The 14,268-nt window shown below is 40.3% G+C and overlaps 2 protein-coding genes across 3 annotated transcripts; both read right to left on the bottom strand.

Moving 5' to 3' along the window:
- Positions 1 to 925: 925 nt before the first annotated feature.
- On the bottom strand, positions 926 to 4,548 carry LOC140779827 (uncharacterized). The gene is made up of 2 exons (XM_073125112.1): positions 1,618 to 4,548; positions 926 to 1,542 (listed from the first exon to the last, which is right to left on the bottom strand). The coding sequence occupies exons 1-2, from the start codon at positions 4,418 to 4,420 to the stop codon at positions 1,091 to 1,093; spliced, it is 3,255 nt and encodes a 1,084-aa protein (XP_072981213.1). The 5' UTR covers positions 4,421 to 4,548; the 3' UTR covers positions 926 to 1,090.
- Positions 4,549 to 8,832: 4,284 nt separating this feature from the next.
- LOC140776962 (protein transport protein SFT2-like) lies at positions 8,833 to 13,505 on the bottom strand. 2 transcript variants are annotated; one of them, XM_073120840.1, is made up of 5 exons: positions 13,191 to 13,330; positions 12,015 to 12,096; positions 11,392 to 11,659; positions 9,981 to 10,085; positions 8,833 to 9,272 (listed from the first exon to the last, which is right to left on the bottom strand). In XM_073120840.1, the coding sequence occupies exons 2-5, from the start codon at positions 12,056 to 12,058 to the stop codon at positions 9,162 to 9,164; spliced, it is 528 nt and encodes a 175-aa protein (XP_072976941.1). In that variant the 5' UTR covers positions 12,059 to 12,096; positions 13,191 to 13,330; the 3' UTR covers positions 8,833 to 9,161. The 2 variants fall into 2 exon arrangements, with proteins under 2 accessions (XP_072976941.1, XP_072976940.1); XM_073120839.1 differs by lacking the exon at positions 12,015 to 12,096 and having other exon boundaries at positions 13,191 to 13,505.
- Positions 13,506 to 14,268: the final 763 nt, after the last annotated feature.

Genomic DNA, 14,268 nt, shown 5'->3' with positions numbered 1-14,268 from the left:
TGTTAATATTTATAAATCTTATATCAAATAGTCATTTTTATTTTTTTCTATTTGTGAGACTATATTTATAACATGAAACAAGTTCTACCTTAACTTTTTTTATGCTCAAAACAACGAGACAACAAGAATAGTAGGCTATCACACGCATTTGATATCTTCAAATCACCACTAATTTGATGATATGCTTGTCGAACTATGTGATCCCTATCCATATGAATTGAATTGGACAACAATACTTGTATCCAATTGGCCAAGTATATATGCTCTTCCAAATATTTTCGGTCCTCACGCTTCCTAAAATGGCCCCATGAGCCCACTCCGTGCATTTAAACTTTTTCCCCCACTTCAATCATTTGTGGAAGCTTTCAGCCTAAGGTTAATGATGGGCTAGAAGCCAAACATTGCTCTCAATTTTAAAGCACTTGTTTGCAGGAGAATGAACTAGATTCGAAGTTTAAGCACTGGCCAAAGAAATCCCGACATGGTGGTGGTTTGCCAAGTAAGGGGCTGGATCCTACAATGACACTGACCATTCTCCCCAATGTCCTGTTGTTCATTTTGGACAGTTTAACCACTTGATACACGTGGATTTCGATATCTTATCCTCATGCAGAGGCTCTTTTGTACCTCCTTTCTTTCTTCATCTTGTATCCGTAATGTATCCCAACGAGTGGAAGTAACCTTTTTGTCACTTAAACTCGATTTAAAGGAATGCTGTGCATCCTGCTTGGCGAAAGTGGGGTTAAGGATATTAAAAGCCTTGGCACAAAGAGAAGACTCGCTTATTCTAATTGCAGGGATTCTTTCCTCATTCTTTAAATTTGCTGACAAGTCTTTGTCGCGCAGCGTGATGCCATGTGAGGGTCTTGCTGGAAAGGAAGACCATCCTTTTCCCCCACTCTAATGTCAAAATACTAGCAAGTGATTAAAGAAAGAAAAACTTTGCTATAGTAGTAACACGCTAAAGTACATTAGGCATACTATTGAGTATGTAATAGAATTTGTAATTTACATGGGCAAAATAGTTATGACAAACCTTAGTACATGCACAAAATTTTTGCCCCAATTGAACTATTTTCTGTTTTTAGCGTCAGCTAGAGTAATCTGACATGACAAATGAGCAATTTGAAGACCCACTTGAAGGCGTTTTTCCGACGGGAGAGACGACAGCATCAGCAGCACCGGCGGCGGCACTAGATTCTTTAGTCTCGTCGGCGATGGGCCGTCGGATTTCCTTCAGCAGGGCCACGACATCCTTCATGGTCGGCCGGTCAGTGGCTCGAGGGCAAATGCACAGGACGGCGATGGCGATTGACTGAAGCATCTCCTGCACTTGAGAGTCCAGTCGGCCTCGCAGCCGCAGATCGAGGAGGTCCAACGGGTCACGCTTGGCCTGAAAGTGGTCTCGAACCCACTGGACCAAATGTGCTCCTCCAGGTAATGTTGGGTCCAGTGGATGCCTTCCAGTGAGCACTTCAAGCAACACAACTCCATAGCTATAGACATCACTTTTTTCCGTGATCCGTTGCATTGAAGCATACTCTGTGTACATATAACACCCAGGATTAGTTAATGCCATTAAGATTAGAAGAGGTGGAAAAGGGGAAAATAAGTTACCTGGAGCAATGTAACCATAAGATCCAGCAATGTGAGTGACCTTTGAATCCAATTTATAACCATGGTCATCACTGTTCAACCCGCTGAGTATCCTGGCCAGACCAAAGTCCGCCAAATAAGGTTCAAATCTTGGGCCCAACAAAACGTTCATGGCCTTCACATCCCCATGCAGGATCGCCGGAACGCAGTCGTGGTGGAGGTAAGCAATGGCGTGCGCCACCCCTAACACTATCTCGTACCTCGTCTCCCACTCCGCCGCGCCTTTCGCGGTCCGGTGGAGGAATCCGCTTAGGCTCCCGTTTGGTAGGTACTTGTAGAACAAGAGCTTTGTGCTTTGGTTAGCCCCCCAGCCAAGTAGCCGGACGATGTTCCGGTGGCGTATCGAGCCTAGCGCGTTGATCTCGTTGCGGAACTCGCCGGACTGGTCCGGCGACCACATCTTCTTGACGGCGAGCGTGTCGCCGCCCGGAATCCCGACCTTGTAGACTACCCCGGAGCTGCCGGTCCCGATCACGTTGGCTGACGTCAGGCCCCGGACTACCTCGTCGACGGACAATTCGAGCTTTTGGTAGAGCGTCACTTCCCACGTGTCGTCCACGTAGCCGCGACTGCCGCCGCTGCGAGAGCGGAGGAGGACGTATAAAGCCGCTATTAGTAGCAACGCGCTGACGCTGACGAGGACCGACATGGCGAGCTTTAGAGCCGCCACCGTGGCCTTGGCCTTCGGTACTTCTCCTGCATCCGTACCGCCGGGGACGACTAATCCGTGGTTGCCGGTGAGATCACTGAGAGGCAGTTTCTGAAAAAATGGCGTGTTCGGCAATTCGCCCGAGAATACATTGAAGGATATGTTGAGGGAGACGAGATTGAGTAACCCAGCTAGCGCGTCGAGATCCCCGGCGAGCTCGTTGTGCGAGATGTCGAGGCACCCTAGCTTTCCGAGGCCGGAGAACTGCTTCGGGATCTCACCGGAGAGACGGTTGCAGCTCAGATTGAGCGATATCTCCAGCGCCGGGAGCTGGCCTAGCTCCGGCGGAATAACGCCTGAAAAATCATTATCTCCAAGATCCAGCAGCTGCAACTTGCTGCAAGACCCCAGCTGCGACGGGATCCCGCCGGAGAATCCATTCCTCCCGACGTTGAGCTTCGTCAGCTCCGGCAAGTCCCCGATACCGGGACCTAACGGCCCGGTGAGCCGGTTATCGGAGACATCGATGAATTGTAGGCTTTTCGGGAGAAACTCCGGTAGGCCGCCGGTTAAAGCATTAGAATGGAGGTCGAGGAATTCGAGATCCCGGCATCCGGATATCGCCGGCGGGATCCCGCCGACTAGCCGGTTGCTGCTCATATCAAGAAAATTCAAGTATTCGAGATTCCCGATTTCCGCCGGGATCGCCCCGGCGAGCCGGTTACCGTTTAGCCTCAGCCGGAATAAGTTCGTACAATTCCCGATATCAGGTGGAACAAACCCGGATAACTCATTGGATATGAGTAGCATCTTTGTGAGATTCCGTAGCCCGAATAATTCCTTCGGTATCTGGCCGGTGAGGTTGTTGTAAGAGAGATCCAACGACTCGAGATTCCGGCATTCAGCTAAACTTGCGGGAATGGTACCAGTCAGCCTGTTCTGCCAAGCATAAAAGAGAGTTAGATTCTGCAATCTTCGGAAGTCTATCTGTATCTCGCCGGAGAGCGCGTTGTTGTCGAATTCCAGGTCGGCCAGCGCGGTGCAGTTCGAGATCTCCGGCGGTATCTCACCGGTGAGCTGATTAGTACTCAGCTGAAGCTGTTGCAGATTTCCGAGGTTTCCAATGCTCCGCGGTATGCTTCCGGCGAGCGAATTCAGCGACAAGTCGACGAGGATTAGCCCTTTGCTCCGGCCTAGCTCCGGCGGGATGGGGCCCACCAAATTGTTCTGCCAGAGGAGCAGACTTTGAAGGTTTTGCAACTCCCCTAGCTGTGGAGGAATAGACCCAGAGAGTGAATTCTGGTAAAGATATAAGTTTGTTAGCTCACTGCAGTTTCCAATCTCCTCTGGGATTGGACCTGAGAGCAGTGCAGTATAGATTGCAATTGTTTGTATCCTTTTCAATAGCCCAATTGTAGAAGGCAAGCTTCCTGATATGCCAGTTTCAGCTAAGCCAAGCATGACTAAGTTGCTGCAATTGCCAATTTCTGGAGGCAATGAGCCTTTCAGATTTTGGTTCCCTCCAGCTCTGAACACTTCCAACTTCTGTAAACTTCCAATGCTTGCAGGAATCTCCCCACTCAAATTGTTGTCAAAAAGAGTCAAGTAATTTAGACTCGACATGTTTCCAATATCAGCAGGGATGGCTCCTTGTAGAGAATTGGAATTTAAAGCCAGAGACTCAAGCTTGGTAAGCTTGCATAATTCTTCTGGGATCTCGCCGGAGAGTTGATTCTTGCTGAGATCAATGGATCTGAGACTACGGTAGTCGCCGAATTCCTTCGGAATCACGCCGGTGAGGTTGGCACCGGAGAGGACTAGTGTGGTGAGGAACTTGAGAGATTGCAAATTTGAAGGCAACGGGCCTTGCAAATCTAAGGATTTTATGCTTAGGCTTATGACCTGGGAGTTGGAGTTGCAGGTGATGCCAAACCATTTGCACGGGTTGGGGTCTGAATTGGTCCAAGAATTGAGTGCACCAGTGGATATATTGAGTGTTTGTTTCCATGAGAGGAGAGCTAGGCCTTGGTCATCAATGGAGAGGCAGGATAAGAAGAAGGAAAAGTTTATGGTAAGGAGAAGAAGAATTAAGGAGGTGTGTGAGTTTGAAGGCATTGGGGATGGGAACTGGGGAGGAGGAATGAGCAGATGATCTGTGTTGGGATTGTAGAGGGGGGAACCCCATGTTTTGTTTATAGTACAAAAGATAGAGATCTGGATCCAAAGGACATAGTAGCTTTTTTAAAAATAATTTCTCTGCAGTCCCTGTAGTTGTTCTGATCATGGGATGGATGCAAATGGATCAGGCTCTTCTTTACCACAAAGTTAGGTTCTGCAGTCAGTTTAGAATGGTAAAAAGGTGGGGGAATTTGGAAGTCTACATATTAGCTGTAATTGTTTCCTTATGATATTAAAAAAGAAGAAGGAAAAGAAGCCAATTCTTGTATTTTTGTGGATGTTTTTATTCCAAAACTCCTCCTATTCTAACTCTTTAACATTACTCCATGAACAACATTTCTTCTACGGTTTAGAAAGTGAGAAGTTTTCTGTAAAGACTAGTAAAGTGTGCTCATCTCTATGTATATTATATGCAAGACAAGACATCTATATGGATGAGTTGTGGTAACTACCAAGAAGCAACCAAGAGAGGGTATAAGCGAGGAATCTTTCTAAGTGCACATGCTCATAAAGGAGGCAAAGATTAGTGTTAATCCTAAACAATTAGCAACTTAGTAATGTGGTCGGGTGGCAATGGCTGGAAAAGTAATGAAAAGAAAGTGAAAGAACATGTACATGCCTTTGAGTGGAAGGAGACAAGGAAGGATAACATGGAGCCTTTGCTTTATTTTAATCCCCTCTCCCACTGTCAAAAACTCCATGGAAATAGTTAAACCCACAAGAACTGCATCTCCATTGATGTCTTCAGCATCAGGGAACAGGTAGACCCTTGTGGGGTTTCCCCTCCATTTAGCTAAATATTTTTAAAAAAAATTAGCCTAAAAAGAAGTGATGAAAGCTCTTCCATTTTAGTTCCCTAAATCCAGTAGGTGGTGGAAATTCTTCTTTATTAGATTTGTTTTGCCCAAATGTCGACCCTTAGCCAAAACTTATATATATATATATATATATGTAAATTATATGTTTTGTTTTTTTAACTATTCATACTAATAGTAGCTAACATAATAGAGAACTTGATTTGACTTTAAAAATATATAGTTCATTCTTTCTTTTTTATTTTAATTAAAAAATTATTTAAAATATTAATGTTATTTTTGCATCGATAACTTGATCGTTAGGAAAACTGATAGTAGGACAATTTTGAGGCAGTTTAAGTAAAATTCAGAGTTAAATGATAAATATTATCATGTAGTAAAGATGTGAATGATAAGGAAGACAAGATGTATGGTGTTTTTATTAAGGTTTTCTAATAATATTTAACATGACTTGGCCATTGGCCCATCCACATAGTCTTCTAACTTTAGGTTTAAAACATGCAAGAGTGTGAGAGCAAAATGCCTTCACATGGTGATAGTGGGCAAATTGGAGATATATTAGGTGGCAAACATGGGATATAATGTTAGTGTAATGGGATGGAAACATCATTAAAATAAAGAGGATCGGATCCCATCAAGAGAAGGCTAACGAGAGTGTGAAGACAACATGAAGCAGCACATGAAGCACAGTAGAACATTTTTTAAGACAATTTGCTATTATGAGTATAATAAACATAATTTGTAACTTAGTGTAGGTGTAATGCATGTTAGCTGCATCTTATTCTTCCCTTTACTTCTCTGACAGTAGAGCAAATTTTTAAGGCAATTTGCAGAGTAGATCTGTGCATGCACAAAATTTACAGCTGCAAGCAAAAGGAGCACAAGTTGTAAGGATTTATAATTTGTATAAGTTTCTACATGAAGAGTATTTCGTTGACATTTTATAGTTTTTTCCATCTCTAACAATCTTATGTGTTTAAAACACATATATATAGATCCACTACAGAACCTAGTTTCTACTGTTATGTCCCTCTTTAGATCTCTAATAAAAGAACTACAAGACAACGAAGTACTACGGATAATTTAATCTTTATATCTCCCTAGATGAATTTTCTCACAAGACTTAAAGTTGATAAAGTAAGAAGTCTTTACAGATGGCATCTAATAAAGATATAGTTTGTAGACTCTCTTGGATATTGCAGCTATCATACTAAGTACCCCTGTTAATGGTTACAGATCTTTGATGATCCATTAGATGGTGCGTGATGTTTACTATCTAAGCCATAGCATGCTATCCTAAGTGTTCCAAAGTATTATATAGCCATATGATATTCGTAAGTTGCATTAAAGTATTCTAGGATCTAATCACCAACTACTACACAAATTTTCTCAATGATTACTTATTAGTATCCTAACAACCATACAATGAATATTGCAAGTACAAAATCTTATGTAGCCCTAGTCATGATCCCTAAGATACAATAGATAAAAAGTGGTTTGTCTTGCAAAAGAAAATGTAGCAAGTATGAATTGGTCTACGACACAATGAGATCATACAATCTTTTCCTGTTTTGATTTCAAACTTATCTTGAATAGAGTGTTACAACTATGGCCCTGATGCATTGTTTCTCTGGGTGTTAAGCCTTCAACTTAAAAGTTGAGAGCTTTTGGACTTCCTCTTAGCACTACTCTCCGTTTTTTCCTATGAACTTTTGATTAAAGGACTTGTTGTCTGGCACTTCTGACCCATCTCTCTCCCTCTCTCTCCCTCTCTCTCCCTCTCTCTCTCTCTCTCTCTCTCTCTCTGCCTTCCTTCTTCTCCCTCTATTTTCTACTCCATTTATGTCAATATCCACCTTCTCTCAATGGTGTTGAGGAAATAAAATAGCGTGAGTTTGCCGGGACTAACCCCACTGGAGTCGCTTCATTGTCTCCTCAGCACCAAAACTATGATGATGGATAATATTCTCCTTAATTTCAGGATTTTGTTGTCTTAATACCCACGTCACTACCTTTATCTTTATCTCTTTAGGCACTAGTAAAAGAGAGTGGATGGTGAGTGGGGTGCTAAGACTAATTAGCCATCTATAGTTTTAAATCTCGACATGACCTCCCCCATTGTTTTTGCTTCCTGAGATAGATATCCACCTGCTAACTGCAAGCTCATCTATAACATCACAAACCCCACAAAGAAAATGGTATGGAAATAAGACTTGTACTAAACAATTTGGATCAATCTATCGTATCGTAGCATACAAATTTGACAGAGGCCAGCCGTGCGTGTGTGTGTGTGTGTGTGAGAGAGAGAGAGAGAGAGACAATTTTGGCACACAGTGGGGTTTTGAAAGAGATCTTAGTATCTTACTCTTGTTTTGTTTTTGTTATTTTTTCTCTTGTTGAAAAGAGAGAGGTGGTAAGACTGCCCTAAGAAAGGGTTATTAACCTATGGAAGAAGTCGAACTTCTACACAAAGATAGATCTGGTTAAGTACATAGGTTTATCAATGACAGTAAAACTTTATTATTTAGCTGACCCCTATGGCAATTGAATAACATGGATAGAGCTAATCAAGTTAGGCTAAGTTTGCAGATGAGTATCAATCAGCACTCTTTAGTATTTTCATTACTTTCATCATTACTATTAGATCAACTAGAACTATAAAAGAAATTTCCACGAACAAATTAATCACTACTAGAGCACTTATCTTAAGGTCATCATATTCATACTTAAGAGTACTAGCTAGTATTTCAACCGTATCACACCATCACTTGTCAAGGACAAAGAAGATTCAAGACTACAAATGGTAACAGACAACAGTAGATAAGGTATTATTTGGAAGCCTCCAAATTATTGCTAAGGATGACCCACATCATGTCAATTGAGGGTTCCTTATCCAACCAAGGATTTGTTCAATCTCTCTCATATGTATAGCTATCTGCCAGGGCAATCTGATATGGGGCGTGCCAGCCATGTCCAATCCCCAATACCCTGTTTTCATCCTCTCACAGTGCAGGGGGGAGAATTATTCCATTATTGATCAATAATCATAGTGGATTCAATGGTGCAGAGTCAAAATAGTATTCTGACTCAAGACTATTGATGAACCAATTTAATGAATTCACTCGTGACCTTGAGATTACAAAATTTAGCAGGAGAAGGTATAGTTGCAATTTATACCTTGAGATTTTCAAATTTCCAATGAAAAGGTTGTCGTCTCTGCAGAGAAAACTTCACATAAAGGAGATCCAAGCCTGAATAGATCCAATTTCTCTGAGTCTAGACATTGGTAAGTAACAGAAGTGATGATATTTGAGGGCCAAAATGTCTCTCAGATCCTGCATGACATATTGAATACATGCACCAGTCAAGTATGATAGTGATAACTATGAGCAAGTCATGTCCTGGAAGATGTAGTGCTTATTCCAAACCTTTTCTTCCTCATAACAATTCCATATTCATCCTTATCAAAATCTCATTTATACTACCAAGGATAACCTTTGAATATCGAAAACAACATTCAAATGCTAGATGACTAAAGGGAAAACAATAGGCATTCCATGAGATAAATTAGCTGCCTTGCAACTATTTTACACCTATATAGTAACTGAGTTTTTCTGTATCTGGAGAATAATATAAAGACTCATGTTTACACGAACTATCATTTAGTTTCCTGTGAGAAACGAGGTGGGGCTCCATAAGCAGCAGCAAGTGCACACAACTATTTGGAGCACTAAAAGAAATGAAAACCTGAACACTACTATATATTGTATTACAGAATCGTTTCTCAAAGAAGATGACATCTAGGATACAAAATACAATCTTAACAACGTAAAAAAGAAAAAAAGGGCCTTTTGACACTGACATCATCTGCCAAAACATTTCAGTATAGTTGATGTAAGAGTTGAAAAGAGAAACTTCAAACCAGTAGATCCTCCAGGGAAATATGATATGGCATAATATGCGAGTGCAAGAACCTGAAAAACACCAACTACAGTTACATTCCACGACAATTAAATATTGAAATATATTTGAACAAGTCATATATGGGCTGATGAAACTCAATTCCAGAATACCAGAGAACAAAAATACAAGCAAATCACATAAGGTCCATGTCTCAGGGATAGGAATATTTTCTAAATGGAAAAAAATGGATCATTATCCTTAACAAAAGCACTAGCAAAAGAGTTAAAGAAAAGAGTGCTCCAGAGTCCAGATCCTTCTCAAGGAATCAGAAGAACATAAATGGGTCATCTTGGTTGCCCTTCACCTGCTATTCAAGCTTCTATTACAGAGTTGGCTATATATGGTGAGAATAGCAAAATGACATGTGGCAACATATTTGAGTCTACTACATAATAACATCAAGGTGGACTTGCGGAGAGTTTCTTAGGAGATGCTTGTTGGTAGCATATGCTTGAATTGCAATCACTAGGATGGTTCTTGATACTAGCCAACTTATAATAGGTGTCAGGGCAATCCTTTCCCTAGTATGAACAACCTTTACTAAAGAAGATAGCACCATCATACAGCCGTACTATATCCTAAACATGATGGGAAAAGAATTGGATGGTAATACATTAAAAAGAACAAATCACCTGTATATGCACCATGACAAATTTCGTTACAATATTTCATACAGGAAAAGGAAAAATGGAATATGTGCAAAACAAGGGAGTGAATACCTGAACAACAGAAAAGAGCACTGAGAGAATGTAACTGTGAAGCACCATGGAAACATAAATAGTACCCACCATACTGCCAATAAAACCCAATGTAAAGGGGAGCCTCTGCATCATAAATGGGCAAGATCATCTAAACAACATGAACTACATTTTGATACAACACGTAATATTTCTACAATATGGTCAAAATCAGAAAAGCATGTGAAGAGAGGGAAAAAGGTATCAGAGCTCAGATATGACTAATGCCAGAATATAGTCTTTCGTGTTGAACAGACCTAATGGTAGATATTAGCTAGGTCCAGTTAGGAAATCTTAAAAGTAATACTGCAAGATAATATATAATCACAACTGCAAACTTTAAACAGCAATTTAAATAGTTTAATTTCTTGATTTACTGAATGACAGCTTCCAATGGCAGGATGGAGAAAAAAAAAGTCATTGAAAGAGGGTGACATACAGTATTAGTGAACCTTTTTTTGTAGACAAGTTTAAATTATGTAATGATATTACTAAAATTTATTTCTATAATGAACAGAACTTTTGGAAGCAGTTAGAGAGCCCTATGAGAGGTCCATCAGATGGTACAATGTTCAGACCTAGGAATATTTGAACAGTTTCCTCATTTGATAGAACAAAAATGATTAATTTCTGAGGAAAGAGAAGTCATTACAGAACTTCCTGATTATGCTTTGTAATTGCACATGTCATGATTCCCAACCTAGAGACCATTGAAAGGTTCTAAAACTTGAATAGAACAGGTAACTACAGGGTTTGGGTACTTGTAGACCAGTGGTCGACGATAGGAGCTTGTCAACAAAAGAGTGGGACTTATGGGAGACAATGTATTATCACTAAGGTCAAGAAAGAAATATAAGTTGGAAAGAGATCTACTCGCATGGATTGAAGTTTCAGCTGATCCCAATTAATACCACACCCTCCATATATATATATATATATATACATCCCTCAATCCAACAATGGCAAGCGATGACGAGTATTTTGCCTTTGCTACTACAATATTAGAAACGGAGAGAAAGGGATGGATTAATTTTTATTTTCCAAGATCACATGCCTCAGTCTAGATTGTGAGGTAACATACTAAAACAAGCTGAAAAATGTTTGCCTATGTAACACATCTTCAGCAAAAACTCCACAATAGTGAAACTGGTTATGCTTAGCAGCTTAAGTGCACTAATTCTCACCCTTCCATACCAAAAGTACACTCTCTTGATCTTCCTGTACTAAAATGCCATTTTTTAATATTTTAAAGGAAGCTATATTTTATCAAAATAAACAATTAAACATGGATAAAAAGAGCAAATACACTACATGTAGTTTAAAAGGCACATGAAGAGTTAAACAGAATAAAAACCAAAGAAAAGAGTATGATATCTGTAGTTTAATAGTGTACCTCTTTTGAAGACATGTGAACCAGCTGATTTTTAGGGCCTTTGAGAGCAAAGAATGACCCAATAATAAAGGCACACCCAAGAGTGAAGCATATAGCAAATTTCTGAGGCATCAACACCATAACTGGAAGAAACATAAAAAAGGCAACAAAAATGAAGAACACGCCACTGGCAAGGAGCAGTCCAAAGTACATGAGTGATTTTCCAGAAGGGACGCTGCTAGTAGCATTCTGGAAGCTTCCAGGTAATTCCTTTACACCCTTGGACACCCTAGCAATTATAAGCCAACATAAAGAAATATTAAGAAAGAAAGATAACCCCAAAATATCCTCAATCTCATAAATCATAGGTACAGATAACAAAAGGAAACAAGCTAATATTTTCATGAATTTCAACTGCTCAACATATTCTTTTAGCGTTAGATGGAGAAAAAGAAAATTGACCAATGTACTAGGGACATTAATATAGAACAAATAATTGACTAAAGCAACCTCAAAGAAAAACAAAAGGAAGCACCACACTTCACAACAGAATTTAAGAAGCGCACTCCACATTCTCTATAAACATGCAAGTTACAGGCTAAAATTGCTAAGAACCATCTTTGCAAAAACCAAATATCTCCTACCTTGATAGATGATATCTTTCCATTAAAGACCTTTTTGTCTTCATCAATCCCAAATCTCAAGGACTATGCAACCAGGGAGAACCTGCAGTAGGAGCAGGTGCATTTAATGTACATGCATATGCAAGTAGATGTTGCATGTTAATTATGTACCTGTTCATATTAAATATTAATTATACCATGATTCAAAGTTTTGATTTCATTTTTGATTGGTTTTGCTTTTGACCCACAGAGAAAAAAAAAATTGAGGCCAAAACAGACCACTTTCAATCGGTAGTGATCCAACATGAAGACCAAAATTAACACTTGCAAGTTTCAGGCTTGATGAATAAACTTCAGCCTAGTCTTCAGTAAGTTCCGGCTACTACTGGTTCCTCTAAAAGGAACTTCAAACCATGATCTAAATCATTTATACATGTCGATGCTTCATCAGAAAAGAAAAGAAGTGATTTTCTGTTGACAATGAACAAACCCAAGATAGAGCTGAGGGGAGGTAAATGAATTATTCACCAGAACCTTACTGGTACAGATTGTGGCTTGTGCTTGCCACACATAGACTAACAGACTAACTCTGCAGACTAAAGCAAGCCTATCAAATCCCCACCACCACCACCCCCTCCCCCACAAGTCAGGTGATCACTTAGCAGCAAATCTCCAAAGTTTGGACATGTTACACAGTACATCACTGCCTGTAGTTAATTATCCCAAACAACCTTCTTGAAACTTATCTGCAAAATGCCTTGTTAATGGGAACAAATCTCCTTCATTTGCCAAAATTCCACTCATATTAGAAACAATCCAACCTAAGCGAGCACCCAATCGTTAAAGGTATACTCAGTCTTTGTTTAATTTGGAACACAAGTAAAATCATTGCTTTGTCCAAGGCCAATAAGATTAAACCAACACTGCCAAGAACCAACGAAAATCCACAAGAATCAACAATTACAACCGAGAACTATAGAATTAGTCTTGTTTTCACTATACCGACAAAAAGAGAAAAAAAAACAGATCTTGATTCTCATTCCATTTGCAGCCATAGTTTCCTATAATTCCCTCCCGTATGTCAATTCAGTTTCAAAATAATAAAGATTTAAGAATTCAAGATCCAACAAATCTCCGTACAAAGATAAGAAATCGAAGAATCAAGAACATGAAAAAGCAAAGAAATGTCTTTCTTACACGTTAAATGTTCCGGTGACCTTATCGTTCGCGGTTCGCACCGCGGCCTCGATATCAAACCCTATGGCTGATGAACTCCCCTCGTCCGCGGATCTCGAGGCGGCGTACGAGTTCCAATCGGCGAGGAGAGAGGAGGAGGACTTCTGCAGCTCGCCTTCGCCGCTTGGTCCACCCATGAACCATGCTTGCGCCGTCTTCTGCATCGCTTACCGGATCCGAAGGAGAAGAAAAAAGGAGAGTTTTTTTTCTTCTTCCAGTCGTTGGAAGCTGAAATGGAAAGTGAAGAGGAGAAACCCAGAAGAGATCGAACCCGAATACCGATCGAGTGGGAAGATGATCATTAGGTCCGAACTATTGAAACCCTGTCCAAACTCACCCAATTTTAATCAGGCTAAGCCCAACCCGAGCTCGATTCGGGTCTAATCCGAGCCCGAGATGGTAGTGGGTGGCATGGGCTAAGCCTTTGTGTGCTCGATCCAACTCGAAAGTCCGACCCACTATTCTAATTTACGGTCCAACTTATAATGCATACATATTTCTATAAATTTTTTAATTTCATGTTTCTATAAAAAAGAATTAAAATGTGTTCATATAAATACATCAAACTCAGCTCAATAAGTTATAATATTTTTAATATTAACCTATTATGTTAGACTCATAACGGGCTTAAATATTCTAGCCTGACCTGAGTGATTAGTGGGTCGGACCGTGAATAGAGGTGATCATCAATAGGGTTGGGCTGGGTTTAGGTCGAGCTAGAATATTTTAGCTTGTTACCATCCACTAGCCCATAAATATTAAACTTGGGTCCGATATAATTGGTCTAACATAATAAGTTAAGCAGAGTCTTTCTGCAAATCTCTCTGAGAATTTATGAACAGGTACCCAGGATTCGACGCTGAGTACAGTGATGGTTAGAGTGATTGTTCGAGCTTGCAAAATTTTCTAAATCTAACAGCAGAGCTAGCGGGGAGACGATTACTTCTCCTCTCTGCACTCAGTTAGTTCAATTGATCTTGGAGGAAAATTATGTATGAAGACTTGAAGTGTTTCTGATTTCTTGATCTGTTTCTAGTAC

This window comes from Typha angustifolia, chromosome 15, assembly GCF_048772165.1.
Source record: "Typha angustifolia cultivar Huaian chromosome 15, ASM4877216v1, whole genome shotgun sequence".
NCBI classification, from domain to species: domain Eukaryota; kingdom Viridiplantae; phylum Streptophyta; class Magnoliopsida; order Poales; family Typhaceae; genus Typha; species Typha angustifolia.
Note: the sequence above shows the minus strand (reverse complement) of the source record. Positions and strands in the feature narration are given on the sequence as shown.